At 35.8% G+C, this 20823-nt stretch overlaps 1 protein-coding gene across 1 annotated transcript in view; it reads right to left on the reverse strand.

Annotated features, from left to right (window-relative positions):
* SEMA3A (semaphorin 3A) overlaps positions 1-20823 on the reverse strand; it is a gene marked incomplete at its 3' end in the record, with an annotated part of 509152 nt that overhangs the window by 431014 nt on the left and 57315 nt on the right. Inside the window, exon 2 of the mRNA XM_079710965.1 lies at positions 1830-1863. Within this exon, the coding sequence (XP_079567091.1) occupies positions 1830-1863 (34 nt within the window). The remainder of the gene's footprint in view (positions 1-1829; positions 1864-20823) is intronic.

Raw genomic sequence — 20823 nt, forward strand, 5'->3', positions numbered from 1 at the left:
CTTTCAAATGATTCAGAGAAAAATATTGCTCAGGGATAGCAGAAAGCAAATGTGGCAATACTGTTAATACCTGATGAATCTAGTTGATGTGTTATATAGGTGTTAATTTTGCTAATCTGCCAACTTCTCTACAGGTTGTAATTTTAAAAATAAGCTGTTTGGAGACATGAAGAATGAGATATTTGGCTTGCTTTGGCAATTTTTCTTATTTAAATTTTAAATGATATCAGTTTGGGACTTCCCTGGTGGCGCAATGATTAAGAATCTGCCTGCCAATGCAGGGGACATGGGTTCAAGCCCTGGCCCAGGAAGATCCCACATGCTGTGGAGCAACTAAGCCTGTGCACCACAACTACTAAAGCCCACGCACCTAGAGCCCGTGCTCCGCAACAAGAGCAGCCACCGCAATGAGAAGCCCCAGCTCGCCACAACTAGAGAAAGCCCGTGCGCAGCAACGAAGCCCCAACACAGCCAAAAATAAATAAATTAATTAAAAAGTAAATAAATCAAAATTAAAACGAAAACATAAAAAAATAAAAATAAAAACAAATGATATCAGTTTGCTTGTACATGTGCCCTGGTTTTCTAGCCATTGGAAGCAGTATAGCTTGGAGTATAGGCTCTCAAGTGAGAGTTTGTTAGCAGGTTTCAAATATCAAAATTGCTATTTACGAACTGTGTATCATTGGACAATTTAAGTATACTCTGCTTACTTTTCTCAGCTGAGTGATGGGATACAGCATCCAAATTACCTAGCATATATTTCATACTCAATAAATGCTATCTAATTTAATAGTGTTACATTTTATATCTTTAGTAATTTATACTAATAGTTTCTATTTGGTTAACTAAACTCGTAGGAGTTCTTTTAAAGCATAACGTGGGCCTAATTCTACAAGCCTCAAAAGACATATCCAAGTAATCCAGATTTGTTTGTACTGACTTAAGAAAACCTTCCATATCTTTTGTTATTGGCAGGACGTATATGAACTCATTTTGTTTTTGCTGGCTATCTCTTGCTGATAAGAATCTCTAAAAGGAAGTTATAGTCACATGGATTTACTTCATAAATACAAAGATTTAAAGTTGGGAAAAAATATTTCAAACATGGAGCTTTGGGTTTAAAACAAGGTAGACGGGAGTTATCTGAATTAGACTATCAACTTTGAATTAGATACCAGATTGGAAAAGTTATAGTAACTGGAGATGCAAAAAAATAAAAATGTTCTCAAGTTTTTTTCCTTTAATTTGAAATTAGACGGGTATAATTTAAAACAATATTTGGAGAAAGACTTTGGTGAAAGACAAACTTTCAAAGGGGAAAATGATGCAGAGGCTTTTTGTCTATTCTTAATCCATCAGGAGAAACAGCTCTGATATAGCAGACTAATTAGAAGAAAAAATCTGTTCCAAGAAGGAATAAAATTCAGTTCTTGGCTTCTTCATTAAGGTCCCTATGGTACTTGCAATTTTTAAGGTAAAATCCTTTGAAAAATCCTAATTTGCATGATTATTATAACTGGCTATAGTATTTTTAAACTTAACTTCTGTGCTGAACTTCTTTTTAATTTGGCTGTATTACAAATAGATACTTCAGTCTTGAATAAAGATTATTTTACCTATACTGTGATTTAATAGTGTTCTACTTTATTACAAATAAACATTTCAAACCTATTTCAGATATGCTGTACTCATTACAAGACTCACTACAAAATGTAAATTTATGATAAATATGGATAGCTAAAATGTTGTTTGGTCTAGAACTCAAAAGGTGATGAAAACCTTCCTTTAGATTTTGTTAATGAATATTTTTGTGTAAAATTACGTACACGAGAGAATATAGGAATATTCACTTTAAAGTTTCCGAAAAATGAATTGATATAGATGGGTTTTAAATTGATTTCCTCACGACAAAAATTCTATGACTAGTTTATGTTTCCATTACAAAATTCTGTTTTATTTCAGTTATAAATATTTATAAAATTTTTATTCAAAATTTTAAATTTTATAGTGATTTAACAATACCATGGACAACATTGCTACTGCTTGCATTTAAATGATATCAATTATAATAACAAATTGCAATTTTAAAATGTCATATTCCTTTCAAACTTTTAATTGGATATTGCTCTTAATAATCAGTTATGTCCAGGCATCAACTTAGAAATGAGTATTACAATAACCTGATCTAAACTAGTTTATAGGTAAGAATACTGTAGTAGTTATTGAGTTTTGGGTTTATAACTCCACTTCTTATTTGCTATGTGATTTAAAAGGCAAATGCAAAAAATAGTTACATCTATTATTGGGCACACAATATATACAATTATAATGTGTGCCACTAACGTAAGGGGAAGTGGAGAACTCCATAGAAGTAGAACTTTGTATGGTATTGAAGCTAAATTTGCTATCAGTAAAAACTAGATTGTTATAAATTTAGGGTTTATAATGTTAATTGTAATCCCCATGGTAACTAAAGAAATATAGCTCTAAAGAGCCAGCATTCAAACTCGGCAGTCTACTCTCTGGTCTGTGCTCTTGACCATGTTATGCTACCGCTCAGTGTAAAAAGGGATTTGAATTATTCATTCATTCACTGAGAAATTATGTATATTGACCATCTAACAAAAATTAATGTAATAGATTCTGGCATTATAATGCAAATGAAGTATTAAACCTGCCTTCCAATAGATCATAGTAACCATTATAATATGTTCATTCATTGTAACACAATACAGGAATTTGTAAAAAAAACAAAACAATTTATATACAATAAGTACAGCATAAAAGGAGACGTGCTTGCAGTGTTGGTGCTCTGAGAACACTATGGAAAAACTTACAGGTATTATACTTGAATATGAGTGCGTCACTAAGTGACTGTAAGTTTCATGTGGTCTTTGGCACCTCTTTGACCATACTTCCTATCCCTCTTCCTCTACAGCCACACTGATTTCCCTGCTGTTTCTTGAAAACACCAAGCACATACCTGCTTGAAGTCTTTGTATTTGCTATTCCTTTAGCATAAGCACAATCCCTGTATATAACCTTGCGTCTTCCTACCTCATGTATGTCATTTCACCAAAGAGGTGGTCTCTAGCCACCCTGTAAAAAAAGAATTACATTCTTCCCCAGACATTTCCTACTTCAGTTTATTACCTACACCTTTATTTACCTTCTGTCATAGCAGTTTGAATATCTATCATCTATGTATCTATGTATATATCTATCTACCTCTGTATCTTTATTTGATCCTTGTCTTTGTTTCCCCAGGTGAATATAAGCTCCATGAGAGCAAATATTTTATCTGTTTTATTCACTATTGTATATCTAGGTCCTAGAAAAATGTCAGGTTCATGGTTGGCATTCAGTAAGTATTTGTTGATTGATCTGGTCAATGAAACACACAAATTTATAATTTTTCTTACATCTAAGAAATTAACAAACAAACCTAACAGTGCACTAACTAACTATGTAGTTATAAGATTAATAGGGACTTAAATATTCACTCAATCTGCTATTTTGCCTTTAGGTTAATCTTTTTTTTTTTTTACAGTTTAAAAGAAGAAAATGTTCACAACACCACTCTTCTGCATTCCCAATGTTAACGCATGAAATCATAGGATTCTTACTGATCTAACTTCAAAATATCTCCTAATGAGCTTTAACATTATTTCCCTTCTTGACTGTTAGAGATAAACTCATTATTATACTTGTTGCAATAACTTTTGATATTAAACTTGATGCCTTCTGGCATAAATCTTTACATTTTCAAATAAATATTTTAGCTTTTATTCAAACCATTTTTTCTTACTCTTCTGAAAGACTATGACTTTATTGTTTACACACACTATTCTACATCTTAAAATATTTTTAACACAATAAAATAAAATATTGGCTGATCAACAAACAACCATATTTTAGGTGCCTTCTCTCTGATCTAGACTGAGGAGACTGACCCTGGAAAGATGTGAGGACATTCACTACCAAAGGATCGGGCTTCTAAGTGAGGATTCTACCATCTTATAAAAATGGAAACCATGTTAGAGGGATTCTGAGTTTTAAGTTCTTCAACTATTGCAATTAATGCCATTCTGCTTCTCTATCTTTCTAGGGACAGAAGCTGTAATAATTCTACATGAATAGCTATGTTTACTTGCCCAGCCCCTCCAACTGCCTCCAAAATATATATAAATTATATGATATAATATTTATAAATGATAAATATTATAATTGAATATCATTGAATGATATCATATGAATGATATTTATACATTATTTTTTGCTTATATAATTATTTTTTAAAAAATCAAAAATGGCTATGTCTAAGAATTTCAATTGCTTAAAACAAAGTATTTGTTGAAAAAAATTTTAGTTCTGGATGGAAGAGGACATAGGACAGATCTCTCATTCAAGAATGTCCTACCCAGTAAGATGTGCAAAATAAAAGACATATTAAAGAAAGAAAAGACAGTCAAAACCTTTACATCATCTTAATTTGCTGTTGGCAATGATGTTGGAAGGAGAAAAGTGAGGCAGGGAAATGAACATGGACTGTTTCCTTCTGAATACAACTTATGAGAACACCAGTAAACAGCAACCACCATAAAAATACCATAGACACCATAATATGCTTTCAGGACCTTTATGCTATTGTAAATGTTACTCTCAAGTTGTAGAGACAGCAAGTTAAAGTACAGATCAAATTTTACACTAAGTAAATGTCTCCCTCAAAATGTTGAGAAGCATGGATTTATTACTCCATCAATCTAAACGGAATATAGACCCAACTGGGGAGGTTATGTCTTTGACAATTCATTTCATTAAAATATAGTAATCCTTCCTTTCCAGTTTTTAATAATTTTATTACTCCAGAGGACTGTAATTATGACACAATACATTCAAAGGAAAATATGAATATTTCAACAGCTTTTAGTTATTCTGAAAATAATTCAAATGAAATGTGCTTGATTTTAGGTAAGCAAAAATAATAAAAAGAAATTATAATATAATATATATATATATTTTATCCAAACAATATAGTTAACCAAGATACTTTCCAAGAAGAGAGACATTTTGCATAGGAACTATAAAATTTCTATAATTCTAAAAGAACAGACAGTAACTTTTTCTATGCAAACATGAGAAAGAATAGGTAAAATTTCATATATAATGGATAACAATTAAAATTATTACAAATTCCAATTGTTATTATCAGGATATAAAAATGATTAGTTTAGGCGTGTGCATTTCAAATTAAGTAGATTATTATTATTCAATCATATTGACGTGAAAAATAAGTATTTCTAAACTTTCATATCTAAAATAGTAATCAGACTCCTTATCTGATGATTTATTAAAGAAACAGGGTTTATGGAATGTATTCCTGGGAAACCGATCAGCTGGAAGTGTCAGGTGTTGGTGGATGACTCTGGTTCAAGGTACAGATCATTCGTCTCAAAGCCTTCCATATTTGTCATACATACACACAGATGTTCTCGTGTGTGTGTGTGTGTGTGTTTGTTTTACTGTGTTTAAGTCAACATTTCATTTTGGCAAAGTGTATAATATTTTCAAGATATTTATGGAGGGTAAAGGTCTAAAAACCTTATATATTTAGAGTTTGGTCCATCAATATCAGTTTCCCAAAAAGTCAGATGATCTAATGGAATTTAACACTTATAGCTACTAGTTGCAGCTATTTAGAGTATTAATTTCTCCTAATAATCTGGCTGCCCTCAATATCTTACACAAAGGGCAGGCAGCCCTAATTAGAGGACATCGGGGGAAAATAACTTTTTGAAATTTTATTTAAATTTTGTGAGTACAGGAAAACTAAATGCATTTAAAATTGTCTTTTCTGCCCATAAGTACCTGAGGGAAAATTTAGCTCCCATAATTATGATTCACTGATATCTAATGCATCAGACAATGTTTTATGTGCTATTTAACATTCACTAAGTCTTAGGAGTCTATTCACCTTTTAAAGCTTTTCTTTTCTGAACCAATGCCATATTTTGCCAAGCTTAGGATATAACTAGTTTTCAAAAAGCTTACACTCACTTTACAGTCATAATTCACTAAATTTGAATTGAATTAAATGAAGAAAGCCTTTTGTTATCATTTACTTAGGTTAGTACATAGAAAAAATGGGATATGTTCCAAAAAATTTACAGAAAATTAAAAACCAGAGTTTGAATAGCAATGCTACGTAAATGTGGTGACAAGATTGGGTTTATTAATTATTTTTCTAAGAATTTAATCTAAGCAATACAGAATAATAGATGAGACCAACTTCAGGAATTCATAGCAGAAGGGAATGTGGTAAAATTTCATTAATTTAACAAACATTCATTGACACTTACAAAGAGTCAAAGATTTACATGTACCCTGCCTTCAAAGAGCATACAGTTGAGTAGCAGAGGAATACACATAAGCAAATGCCTATAATACATTATAAGTGAACTGACAGAACTACATGAATGAAGAAAAAGAAAAAGAATTCAGAGTAATGACAGTAAAGATGATCCAAAATCTTTTGGAAATAGAATGGAAAAATATAAGAAATGTTTAATAAGGACCTAGAAGATCTAAAGAGAAAACAAACAATGATGAACAACACAATAAATGAAATTTAAAAATCTCTAGAAGGAATCAAGAGCAGAATAACTGAGGCAGAAGAATGGATAAATGACCTGGAAGATAAAATAGGGGAAATAACTACCACAGAGCAGAATAAAGAAAAAAGAATGAAAAGAATTGAGGACAATATCAGAGACCTCTGGGACAACACTGAATGCACTAACATTCCAATAATGGGAGTCAAAGAAGAAGAGAAAAAGAATGGGTTTTAGAAAATACTTGAAGTGATTATACTTGAAAACTTTCCTAACATGGGAAAGGAAATAGTCAATCAAGTCCAGGAAGCACAGAGAGTCCCATACAGGATAAAACCAAGGACAAACACGCCACGACACATATTAATCAAACTATCAAAAATTAAATACAAAGAAAAAATATTAAAAGCAGTAAGGGAAAAATAACAAATAACATACAAGGGAATCCCCATAAAGTTAACAGCTGATCTTTCAACAGAAATTCTGCAACCCAGAAGGGAGTGGCAGGATATATTTAAAGTGATGAAAAGGAAAAAACTACAACCAAGATTACCAAGTGAGGATCTCTTTCAGATGCAATGGAGAAATTAAAATCATTACAGACAAGCAAACTAAGAGAATTCAGCACTACCAAACCAGCTTTACAACATATGCTGAAGGAACTTCTCTAGACAGGAAACACAAGAGAAGGAAAAGACCTACAATAACAAACCCAAAACAATTAAGAAAATGGTAATAGGAACATACATATCAATAATTACCTTAAATGTAAATGGATGAAAAGCTTCAACCAAAAGACAGACTGGCTGAATGGATAAAAAAACAAGACACATATATATGCTGTCTATAAGAGGCCCATTTCAGCCCTAGGGACACATACAGACTGAAAGTTAGGAGATGGAAAACATATTCCATGCAAAAGGAAATCAAAAGAAACCTGGAGTAGCAATTCTCATATCAGACAAAATAGACTTAAAAAAAAAAGACTACTAGAAGAGACAAAGAAGGACACTACATAATGATCAAGGAATCAATCCAAGAAGAAGATATAACAGTTGTAAATATTTATGCATCCAACATAGGAGCACCACAATATATAACGCAAAGGCTAACAGCCATAACAGGAAATCAACAGTAAAACAACCATGGGAGGGGACTTGAACAGCCCACTTTCACCAATGAACAGATCATCCAAAATGAAACTAAATAAGGAAACACAAGCTTTAAATGACACATTAAACAAGATGGACTTAATTGATATTTATAGGACATTCCATCCAAAAACAACAGGATACACTTTCTTATCAACTTCTCACGGAACATTCTCCAGGATAGACCATATCTTGGGTCACAAAACAAGCTTTAGTAAATTTAAGAAAATTGAAATTGTAACAAGTATCTTTTCCGACCACAATGCTATAACACTAGATATCAATTACAGGGAAAAAAACCGTAAAAAATACAAACACATGGAGGCTAAACAATACACTACTAAATAACAAAGAGATCACTGAAGAAATTGAAGAAGAAATCAAAAAATACCTAGAAACAAATGACAATGAAAACATGACAGCCCGTAACCTATGGGATGCAGCAAAAGCAGTTCTAAGAGGGAAGGTTAGAGCGCTACAATCCTAACTCAAGAAACAAGAAAAATCTCAAAAAAAAAAAAAAAAAAAAAAAAAAACCTAACCTTACCCCTAAAGCAATTAGGGAAAGAATAACAAAAAAACCCTGCAAGTTAACAGAAGGAAAGAAATCATACGAGCCGGAGGAAGATGGCGGAAGAGTAAGACGCGGAGATCACCTTCCTCCCCACAGATACATCAGAAATTCATCTACACGTGGAACAACTCCAACAGGACACCTACTGAACGCTGACAGAAGACCTCAGACCCCCCAAAAGGCAAGAAACTCCCCACATACCTGGGTAGGTCAAAAGAAAAAAAGAATAAACAGAGACAATAGGATATGGACGGGACCTGCACCAGTGGGAGGGAGCCGTGAAGGAGGGAAGGTTTCTACACACTACAAGCCCCTTCGAGGGCGGAGACTGCAGGTGGCGGAGGGGGAAAGCTTCGGAGTAGCGGAGGAGAGCACAGCAACAAGGGTGTGGAGGGCAAAGCAGAGAGATTTTGGCACAGAGGATCGGTGCCCTCAGGCACACACCAGCCCGAGAGACTTGTCTGCTCGGCCGCCAGAGCGGGCGGGGCTGGGAGCTGAGGCTCGGGTATCGGCTTTCAGTCGGAGCGCAGGGAGAGGTCTGGGGCTGGCGGCAGGAAGAGACCCTGAAGGGGTTAGTGCTAGCCCGGAGGGAGTCCGGGGAAAGGGTCTGGAGCTACCGGAGAGGCAAGAGACTTTTTTCCCTTTTGTTGCCTGGTGCGCGAGGAGAGGGCATTCCCCTCCCTCCCCTCTGCCTGAGTGAGCCAGAGCCCCCGAATCAGCGGCTCCTTTAAACCCGTCCTGTCTGAGCGAAGAACGGACGCCCTCCGGCGACCTACGCGCAGAGGCGGGGCCAGGTCCAAGGCTGAGACCCGGAAGCTGTGAGAGCAGAGACAGGGAAATCTCTCTGTGCAGCCTCCGAGGCAGCGGATTAAAGCTCCACGGTCCATTTGATGTGCCCTGCGTCTGTGGAGTGCATGAATGGACAGCGAATCATCCCAAATTGAGGAAGTGGACCTTGAGGACAAGATTTAAGACTTTCCCCCCCTTTTTTTTCCTCTTTTTACAACGAATTATCTCAAATTAAGGAGGTGGACTTAGCAAGATTTCAGACTTTTCGCCCTTTTCCTCTTTTTACAACGAATTATCCCAAATCGAGGAGGTGGACTTGGAGAGCAAGATTTTTGATTTTTCCCCCTGCTCTCTTTTTGTGAATGTGTATGTGTAATCTTCTGTGTAAGATTCTCTCTGTATAGCTTTGCTTCCACCATATGTCCCAGGGTTCTTTCGGTCCGTGTTTTTTTTCAATAATTACTTTTTAATTTTAATAACGCTACTATATTTCATACTTTATTCTATTTTACTTTACCTGCTCTTTCTTTTTTTCCTCCCTTCCCTTCCTCCCTCCCTCCCTCCGCTCCTCCTTTCCTTCTTTCTTTTTCTTTCCTCCATCCCTCCCTCCCTCCCACCCTTCTTCTTTCCACTTTCTTTTTCTTTCCTTCCTCCCTCCCTCCCTCCCTCCTGTCTTTCTTTCTTTCTTTCCTTCCTCCCTCCCTCCCTCTCTTCTTCCATTCACTCTTCCTTTTGCTTTCATTCCTCCCTCCCTCCCTCCTTTCTTTCCTTTCTTTCCATCCTTCCTCCCTCCCTCCTTTCTTTCTTTCTTCCTTCCTTCCTTCCTTACTTCCCTTCTTCCTTTCTTTCAATCTCTCTTTCTTTCTTCTACTAATTATTTCTTTCTACTTTTTCTCACTGTTATTCTGAGCCGGATGGATGAAAGGCTCTTGGTGCTGCAGCCAGGAGTTAGTGCTGTGCCTCTGAAGTGGGAGAGCCAACTTCAGGACACGGGTCCACAAGAGACCTCCCAGCTCCACATAATATCAAGCAGCGAAAATCTCCCAGGGATCTCCATCTCAACACCAGCACCCAGCTTCAGTCAACGACCAGCAAGCTACAGTGCTGGTCACCCTATGCCAAGCAACTAGCAAGGCAGGAACACAACCCCACCCATTAGCAGAGAGGATACCTAAAAACATAATAAGGCCACAGGCACCCCAAAACACACCACCAGACGTGGACCTGTCCACCAGAAAGACAAGATCGAGCTTCAACCACCAGAACACAGGCATTAGTCCCCCCCACCAGGAAGCCTACACAACCTACTGAAACAACCTTAGCCACGGGGGACAGACACCAAAAACAACGGGAACTACGAATCTGCAGCCTGCAAAAAGGAGACCCCAAACACAGTAACATAAGCAAAATGAGAAAGCAGAAAAACACACAGCAGGTGAAGGAGCAAGATAAAAACCTACCAGACCTAACAAATGAAGAGGTAATAGGCAGTCTACCTGAAAAAGAATTCAGAATAATGATAGTAAAGCTGATCCAAGATTCTATTTCCCAGATCCAAAATCTTGGAAATAGAATAGACAATATGCAAGAAACAGTTAACAAGGACCTAGAAGAACTAAAGATGAATCAAGCATCGATTAAAAACACAATAAATGAAATGAAAAATACTCTAGATGGGATCAATAGCAGAATAACTGAGGCAGAAGAACGGATAAGTGAAGTGGAAGATAAAATAGTGGAAATAACTGATGCAGAGAAAAATAAAGAAAAAAGAATGAAAAGAACAGAGGACAGTCTCAGAGACCTCTGGGACAACATTAAACGCACCAACATTCGAATTATAGGGGTTCCAGAAGAAGAAGAGAAAAAGAAAGGGACTGAGAAAATATTTGAAGAGATTATAGTTGAAAACTTCCCTAATATGGGAAAGGAAATAGTTAATCAAGTCCAGGAGGCACAGAGAGTCCCATACAGAATAAATCCAAGAAGAAATACGCCAAGACACATATTAATCAAACTGTCAAAAATTAAACACAAAGAAATCATATTAAAAGCAGCAAGGGAAAAACAACAAATAACACACAAGGGAATCCCCATCAGGTTAACAGCTGATCTCTCAGCAGAAACTCTACAAGCCAGAAGGGAGTGGCAGGACATAATTAAAGTGATGAAGGAGAGAAACCTGCAACCAAGATTACTCTACCCAGCAAGGATCTCATTCAGATTTGATGGAGAAATTAAAACCTTTACAGACAAGCAAAAGCTGAGAGAGTTCAGCACCACCAAACCAGCTTTACAACAAATGCTAAAGGAACTTCTCTAGGCAAGAAACACAACAGAAGGACTATACCTACAATAACGAACCCAAAGCCATTAAGGAAATGGGAATAGGAACATACATATCAATAATTACCTTAAATGTAAATGGACTAAATGTTCCCACCAAAAGACACAGAGTGGCTGAATGGATACAAAAACAAGACCCATATATATGCTGTCTACAAGAGACCCACTTCAGACCTAGAGACACATACAGATTGAAAGTAAGGGGATGGAAAAAGATATTCCATGCAAATGGAAATCAAAAGAAAGCTGGAGTAGCAATTCTTATATCAGACAAAATAGACTTTAAAATAAAGACTATTAGAAGAGACAAAGAAGGACACTACATAACGATAAAGGGATCGATCCAAGAAGAAGATATAACAATTGTAAATATTTATGCACCCAACATAGGAGCACCTCAATACATAAGGCAAATACTAACAGCCATAAAAGGGGAAATCGACAGTAACACAATCATAGTAGGGGACTTTAACACCCCACTTTCACCAATGGACAGATCATCCAAAATGAAAATAAATAAGGAAACACAAGCTTTAAATGATACATTAAACAAGATGGACTTAATTGATATTTATAGGACATTCCACCCAAAAACAACAGAATACACATTTTTCTCAAGTGCTCATGGAACATTCTCCAGGATAGATCATATCTTGGGTCACAAATCAAGCCTTGGTAAATTTAAGAAAATTGAAATTGTATCAAGTATCTTTTCCGACCACAATGCTATGAGACTAGACATCAATTACAGGAAAAGATCTGTAAAAAATACAAACACATGGAGGCTAAACAATACACTGCTCAATAATGAAGTGATCACTGAAGAAATCAAAGAGGAAATTAAGAAATACTTAGAAACAAATGACAATGGAGACACGACGACCCAAAACCTATGGGACGCAGCAAAAGCAGTTCTAAGGGGGAAGTTTATAGCAATACAATCCCACCTTAAGAAACAGGAAACATTTCGAGTAAACAACCTGACCCTGCACCTAAAGCAATTAGAGAAAGAAGAACAAAAAACCCCCAAAGTTAGCAGAAGGAAAGAAATCATAAAGATCAGATCAGAAATAAATGAAAAAGAAATGAAGGAAACGATAGCAAAGATCAACCAAACTAAAAGCTGGTTCTTTGAGAAGATAAACAAAATTGACAAACCATTAGCCAGACTCATCAAGAAAAGAAGGGAGAAGACTCAAATCAGTAGAATTAGAAATGAAAAAGGAGAAGTAACAACTGACACTGCAGAAATACAAAAGATCATGAGAGATTACTATAAGCAACTCTATGCCAATAAAATGGACAACCTGGAAGAAATGGACAAATTCTTAGAAATGCACAACCTACCAAGACTGACTCAGGAAGAAATAGAAAATATGAATAGACCAATCACAAGCACTGAAATTGAAACTGTGATTAAAAATCTTCCATCAAACAAAAGCCCAGGACCAGATGGCTTCACAGGCGAATTCTATCAAACATTTAGAGAAGAGCTAACACCCATCCTTCTCAAACTCTTCCAAACAATATCAGAGGAAGGAACACTCCCAAACTCATTCTACGAGGCCACCATCACCTTGATACCAAAACCAGGCAAGGATGTCACAAAGAAAGAAAACTACAGGCCAATATCACTGATGAACATAGATGCAAAAATCCTCAACAAAATACTAGCAAACAGAATCCAACAGCACATTAAAAGGATCATACACCATGATCAAGTGGGGTTTATTCCAGGAATGCAAGGATTCTTCAATATACGCAAATCAATCAATGTGATACACCATATTAACAAGTTGAAGGAGAAAAACCATATGATCATCTCAATAGATGCAGAGAAAGCTTTCGACAAAATTCAACACCCATTTATGATAAAAACCCTGCAGAAAGTAGGCATAGAGGGAACTTTCCTCAACATAATAAAGGCCATATATGACAAACCCACAGCCAACATTGTCCTCAATGGTGAAAAACTGAAACCATTTCCACTAAGATCAGGAACAAGACAAGGCTGCCCACTCTCACCACTCTTATTCAACATAGTTTTGGAAGTTTTAGCCACAGCAATCAGAGAAGAAAAGGAAATAAAAGGAATCCAAATTGGAAAAGAAGAAGTAAAGCTGTCACTGTTTGCAGATGACATGATACTATACATAGAGAATCCTAAAGATGCTACCGAAAAACTACTAGAGCTAATCAATGAATTTGGTAAAGTAGCAGGATACAAAATTAATGCACAGAAATCTCTGGCATTCCTGTACACTAATGATGAAAAATCTGAAAATGAAATCAAGAAAACACTCCCATTTACCATTGCAACAAAAAGAATAAAATATCTAGGAATAAACCTACCTAAGGAGACAAAAGACCTGTATGCAGAAAATTATAAGACACTGATGAAAGAAATTAAAGATGATATAAATAGATGGAGAGATATACCATGCTCCTGGATTGGAAGAATCAATATTGTGAAAATGACTCTACTACCCAAAGCAATCTACAGATTCAATGCAATCCCTATCAAACTACCACTGGCATTTTTCACAGAAGTAGAACAAAAAATTTCAAAATTTGTTTGGAAGAACAAAAGACCCCGAATAGCCAAAGCAATCTTGAGAACGAAAAACGGAGCTGGAGGAATCAGGCTGCCTGACTTCAGACTATACTACAAAGCTACAGTAATTAAGACAGTGTGGTACTGGCATAAAAACAGAAAGATAGATCAGTGGATCAGGATAGAAAGCCCAGAGATAAACCCACGCACATATGGCCAACTTATCTTTGATAAAGGAGGCAGGAATGTACAGTGGAGAAAGGACAGCCTCTTCAATAAGTGGTGCTGGGAAAACTGGACAGGGACATGTAAAAGTATGAGATTAGATCATTCCCTAACACCATACACAAAAATAAGCTCAAAATGGATTAAAGACCTAAATGTAAGGCCAGACACCATCAAACTCTTAGAGGAAAACATAGGTAGAACACTCTATGACATAAATCACAGCAAGATCCTTTTGGACCCACCTCCTAGAGAAATGGAAATAAAAACAAAGATAAACAAATGGGACCTAATGAAACTTCAAAGCTTTTGCACAGCAAAGGAAACCATAAACAAGACCAAAAGACAACCCTCAGAATGGGAGAAAGTATTTGCAAATGAAGCAACTGACAAAGGATTAATCTCCAAAATTTATAAACAGCTCATGCAGCTCAATAGCAAAAAAACAAACAACCCAATCCAAAAATGGGCAGAAGACTTAAATAGGCATTTCTCCAAAGAAGATATACAGACTGCCAACAAACACATGAAAGAATGCTCAACATCATTAATCATTAGAGAAATGCAAATCAAAACTACAATGAGATATCATCTCACACCAGTCAGAATGGCCATCATCAAGAAATCTAGAAACAATAAATGCTGGAGAGGGTGTGGAGAAAAGGGAACACTCTTGCACTGCTGGTGGGAATGTGAATTGGTACAGCCACTATGGAGAACAGTATGGAGGTTCCTTAAAAAACTAAAAATAGAACTACCATATGACCCAGCAATCCCACTACTAGGCATATACCCTGAGAAAACCATAATTCAAAAAGAGACATGTACCAAAATGTTCATTGCAGCTCTATTCACAATAGCCCGGAGCTGGAAACAACCTAAGTGTCCATCATCGGATGAATGGATAAAGAAGATGTGGCACATATATACAATGGAATATTACTCAGCCATAAAAAGGAACGAAACTGAGCTATTTGTAATGAGGTGGATAGACCTAGAGTCTGTCATACAGAGTGAAGTAAGTCAGAAAGAGAAAGACAAATACCGTATGCTAACACATATATATGGAATTTAAAAAAAAAAAAATGTCATGAAGAACCTAGGGGTAAAACGGGAATAAAGACACAGACCTACTTGAGAATGGACTTGAGGATATGGGGAAGGGGAAGGGTAAGCTGTGACAAAGGGAAAGAGAGGCATGGACATATATACACTACCAAACGTAAGGTAGATAGATAGTGGGAAGCAGCCGCAGAGCACAGGGAGATCAGCTCGGTGCTTTGTGACCGCCTGGAGGGGTGGGATGGGGAGGGTGGGAGGGAGGGAGATGCATGAGGGAGGGGATGTGGGAACAGATGTATATGTATGACTGATTCACTTTGTTATAAAGCAGAAACTAATAAAAAAAAAAAAAAAAAAAAAAAGAAATCATAAAGATCAGATAAAAAATAAATGAAAAAGAAATGAAGGAAACAACAGTAAAGATCAATAAAACTAAAAGCTGGTTCTTTGAGAATATAAACAAAATTGATAAACAATCAGACAGGCCCATCAAGAAAAAAAGGGAGAAGACTCAAATCAACAGAATTAGAAATGAAAAAGAAGTAACAACTGACACTGCAGAAATACCAAAGATCATAAGAGATTACTACAAGTAAATATGCCAATAAAATGGACAACCTGGAGGAAACGGACAAATTCTTAGAAATGCACAACCTTCTGAGACTGAACCAGGAAGAAATGGAAAATATAAACAGACCAATCACAAGCACTGAAAATGAAACTGTGATTAAAAATCTTCCAACAAACAAAAGCTCGGGACCAGATGGCTTCACAGGCGAGTTCTATCAAACATTTAGAGAAGAGCCAACACCTATCCTTCTCAAACTCTTCCAAAATATAGCAGAGGGAGGAACACACCCAAACTCATTCTTTGAGGCCACTGATACCAAAACCAGACAAAGATGTTACCAAAAAAGAAAACTTCAGGACAAGATCACTGATGAACATAGATGCAAAAATCCTCAACAAAATACTAGCAAACAAAATACAACAGAGCATTAAAAGGATCATACACCATGATCAAGTGGGGTTTATTCCAGGAATGCAGGGTTCTTCAATATATGCAAATCAATCAATGTCATACACCATATTAACAAACTGAAGGATAAAAACCATATGATAATCTCAATAGATGCAGAAAAAGCTTTCAACAAAATTCAACACCGATTTATGATAAAAACTCTCCAGAAAGTAGGCATAGAGAGAACCTACCTCAACATAATAAAGGACATATATGACACACCCACAGCCAACATCGTTCTCAACAGTAAAAAACTGAAACCATTTCCTCTAAGATCAGGAAAAAGACAAGGTTACCCACTCTCGCCGCTATTATTCAACATAGTTTCAGAGGTTTTAGCCAGAACAGTAAGAGAAGAAAAATAATTAATAGAAATCCAAATCAGAAAAGAAGAAGTAAAACTGTCACTGTTTGCAGATGACATGATACTGTACATAGAGAATCCTAAAGATGCTACCAGAAAACTACTAGAGCTAATCAATGAATTTGGTAAAGTAGCAGGATAAAAAATTAACGCACAGAAATCTCTTGCATTCCTATACACTAACAACAAAAGATCGGAAACAGAAATTAAGGAAACACTCCCATTTACCATTGCAACAAAAAGAATAAAATACCTAGGAATAAACCTACCTAAGGAGACCAAAGACCAGTATGCAGAAAACTATAAGACAATGGTGACAGAAATTAAAGATGATACAAACAGATGGAGAGATATACCATATTCTTGGATTGGAAGAAGCAACACTGTGAAAATGACTATACTACTCAAAGCAACCTACAGGTTTAATGCAATCCCTATCAAATTACCAATGGAATTTTTCACAGAACTAGAACAAGAAATTTAACAATTTGTATGGAAACACAAAAGACCCCGAATAGCCAAATCATTCTTGAGAAAGAAAAACAGAGCTGGAGGAATCTGGCTCCCTGACTTCAGACTATACTACAAAGCTACTGTAATTAAGACAGTACGGTACTGGCAGAAATACAGAAATATAGATCAATGGAACAGGATAGAAAACCCAGAGATAAACACACACACATATGTTTATTTTATCTGTGATAAAGGAGGCAAGAATATGCAGTGGAGAAAAGACAGCCTCTTCAATAATTGGTGCTGGGAAAACTGGACAGCTACATGTAAAAGAATGAAATTAGAACACTCCTTAACACCATACACAAAAAATAAACTCAATATGGATTAAAGACCTAAATGTAAGGCTAGACACCATCAAACTCTTAGAGGAAAACTTAGGCAGAACACTCTATGACATAAATCACAGCAAGATACTTTTTGACCCACCTCCTAGAGAAATGGAAATAAAAACAAAACAAAAAAAAACAAGTGGCACCTAATGAAACTTAAAAGGTTTGGCACAGCAAAGGAAACCATAAACAACACCAAAAGACAACCCTCAGAATGGGAGAAAATATTTGCAAACAAAGCAACTGACAAAGGATTAAACTCCAAAATATACAAGCAGATCATGTATATCCATATCAAAAAACAAACAACCCAATCCAAAAATGGGCAGAAGACCTAAATAGACATTTCTCCGAAGATATACAGATTGCCAACAAATATATGAAAGGATGCTCAACATCACTAATCAACAGAGAAATGCAAATCAAAACTATCATGTGGTATCACCTCACACTAGTCAGAATGGCCATCATCAAAATATCTACAAACAGTAAATGCTGGAGAGCGTGTGGAGAAAGGGAACCCTCCTGCACTGTTGGTGGGAATGTAAATTGATACAGCCACTATGGAGAACAGTATGGAGGTTCCTTAAAAAACTAAAAATAGAACTACCATATAACACAGCAATCCCACTACTGGGCATATATCCAGAGAAAACTCTAATTCAAAAAGTGACATGTGCTACAATGTTCATTATAGCACTATTTACAATAGCCAGGACATGGAAGCAACCTAAGTGTCTATTGACAGATGAATGGATAAAGAAGATGTGGCACATGTATACAATGGAATATTACTCAGCCATAAAAAGAAACAAAGTTGAGTTATTTGTAGTGAGGTGGATGGACCTAGAGCCTGTCATACAGAGTGAAGTAAGTCAGAAAGAGAAAAACAAATACTGTATGTTAACACATATAACATATGGAATCTAAAAAAAAAAATTGTTCTGGCAAACTTAGGGACAGGACAGGAATAAAGACACAGATGTTGAGAATGGACTTGAGGATGTGGGGAGGGGGAAGGGTAAGCTGGGACGAAGTGAGAGAGTGGCATTGACATATATACACTACCAAATGTAAAATAGGTAGTGGGAAGCAGCCACATAGCACAGGGAGATCAGTTTGGTGCTTTGTGACCACCTAGAGGAAAAAGGAGGGTTGCAGGGAGACTCAAGAGGGAGGGGATATGAGTATATATGTATATGTGTAGCTGATTCACTTTGTTATACAGCAGCAACTAACACAACAATGTAAAGCAATTGTACTCCAATAAAGATGTTAAAAAAAATTGATGTAACAGGTTGTATTTTCCAAACCCAGTTACAATATCCCATCTGACATTTTCTTCTCAAAATGTGACTTTTCCACTCTTTCTGTCATCAAAAATTAAGTCTATACTCCCATCTGTTGAATCTTGTCTGGCTTGTAACTACAGCTGAGGTAACACTATGTGACATCCAAGGCTAGGTCATTAAGGTTAAGTGGTATGGCTTCCACCTTGTATTCTTGGGACACTTGCCTTTGGAGTCCTGAGCCATTATGTAAACAGAATGAATTTCTTGAAGTCATGATGCTATGAGCAGTTCTCAACTACTGTGGGGAAACCGCACGATGAGGCTCTTGGACTACAGAGAGAGTGAGGGAGGGGCAGCTTCAGCACTCCACTGTGTTAGCTTCTGCCACCATTTAACTGCATAAAAGACCTCATCCAGAAGTGCCCGGCCAAGCACTTCCCAAATTTCTGACCCAGGGGTCAAGATATCAATATACCAAGATGTGATATTTAGGTCAAGCAGGACTTTGAATGAATTTTATAGATGAGAAGAAAGGTGTGAAATCACTTTTTTCGGTGAAATCACTTTACCTAAGCTGTCATGTTAGGAAGCTAGAAAAAGAAGAGTAAATTACATCCAAATTAAGTAGAAGTAAGAGAAAAAATAAAAGGAAAAATCAATGAATCAAAATCTGACAAATCAAAAAGTCTAATGTTAATAAAATCAGTTACATAATGAACATGTAATAAAATTGTTAAACCTTTAGCTAGACTGATCAAAAAAAGAGGAAAATCACAAATAATAAATAAGAGGACTGAAAGAAGGGACATCACTATGGATCATACACAGAAAAAAGGGACTGTAAGAAGATTTAGTGAACACTGTTATGCTAATACATTTGCAGCTTGGATGAAATAGGTGAATTCCTTGTAAAGTATAATTTACCAAAACTGACAAAAGAAGGAATGAAAAACATTGAAAAGACCAATACAACTAAAGTAACTGAATTAATTATAAAATGCTTTCCACAAAGAAAACTCCAGGCTCAGATGGATACACCAGTGAATATTTTCTAACAATGAAGGAAGAAATAATATCTATCTTGTATAAACTCTTTCATAAAATAAAAGACTGACCACAACCAAATTTATTTTATGAGGTCAACATTACTGATATTAAAACCTGACAAGGACAGAAAAAAAAATTACCCATAGACTGATCTCATGAACATAGAAAACACCCAAGAAAGGTGTAGCAAATCTAATGTAGCAACATGTAAAATGGTATATGCAACCTGACCAACTCTATTATGCAAAGTTGTACAACGTTCAAAAATCAACTGATGCAGTTCACCAATTAACAAAATAAAAGAAGAAAATTTTATGATCATCTCCATAGAGGCTGAAAAAAGCTTTTGACAAAATACAATCCTCATTTTTAATCAAAACTTTCCACAAATTATGGTGAGAAGCAATGTTTCTTAATATTATAGACCACCTGTGAAAATCCTATAATTAACATCGAAATAGTGGGGAAGCATGGACTATTTATCCTCTGTGATTAGGAACGATAAAAAGATGTCCACTCTTTCCACATCTATTCATTATCATCACCATCATCATCAACCATTCACCATCAACATTTTACTGGAAGTTTTAGCCAAAGAAAAAGGCAAGAAGGAAACAATAATAGCATAAAAAATGGGAAAAAGAAGAAGTAAAACCATTTTTATTTTCATAAAATATGATTGTGTAATTAGAAAACTTTATGGAAGCTTCAAAAAAGAACTACTAAACTATTACATAAAGTTAGCATAAGAGACAGGATTCATGTTTAATATACAAATATCAACTGTAATTATATATACTAGGAAAAACTCATTTAAAAACAAATTTTTAAAAGTTATCACAATAATAATATAAAAATATTTAGCAATCAATTAAGGCTGTCAAATCTTCTTTACTAAAAACTACCAAAGAGCTGCTGAAAAAATTAAAGGAGATCTAA

Source organism: Hyperoodon ampullatus (assembly GCF_949752795.1).
Source record: "Hyperoodon ampullatus genome assembly, chromosome: 9".
Taxonomy (NCBI): Eukaryota; Metazoa; Chordata; class Mammalia; order Artiodactyla; family Ziphiidae; genus Hyperoodon; species Hyperoodon ampullatus.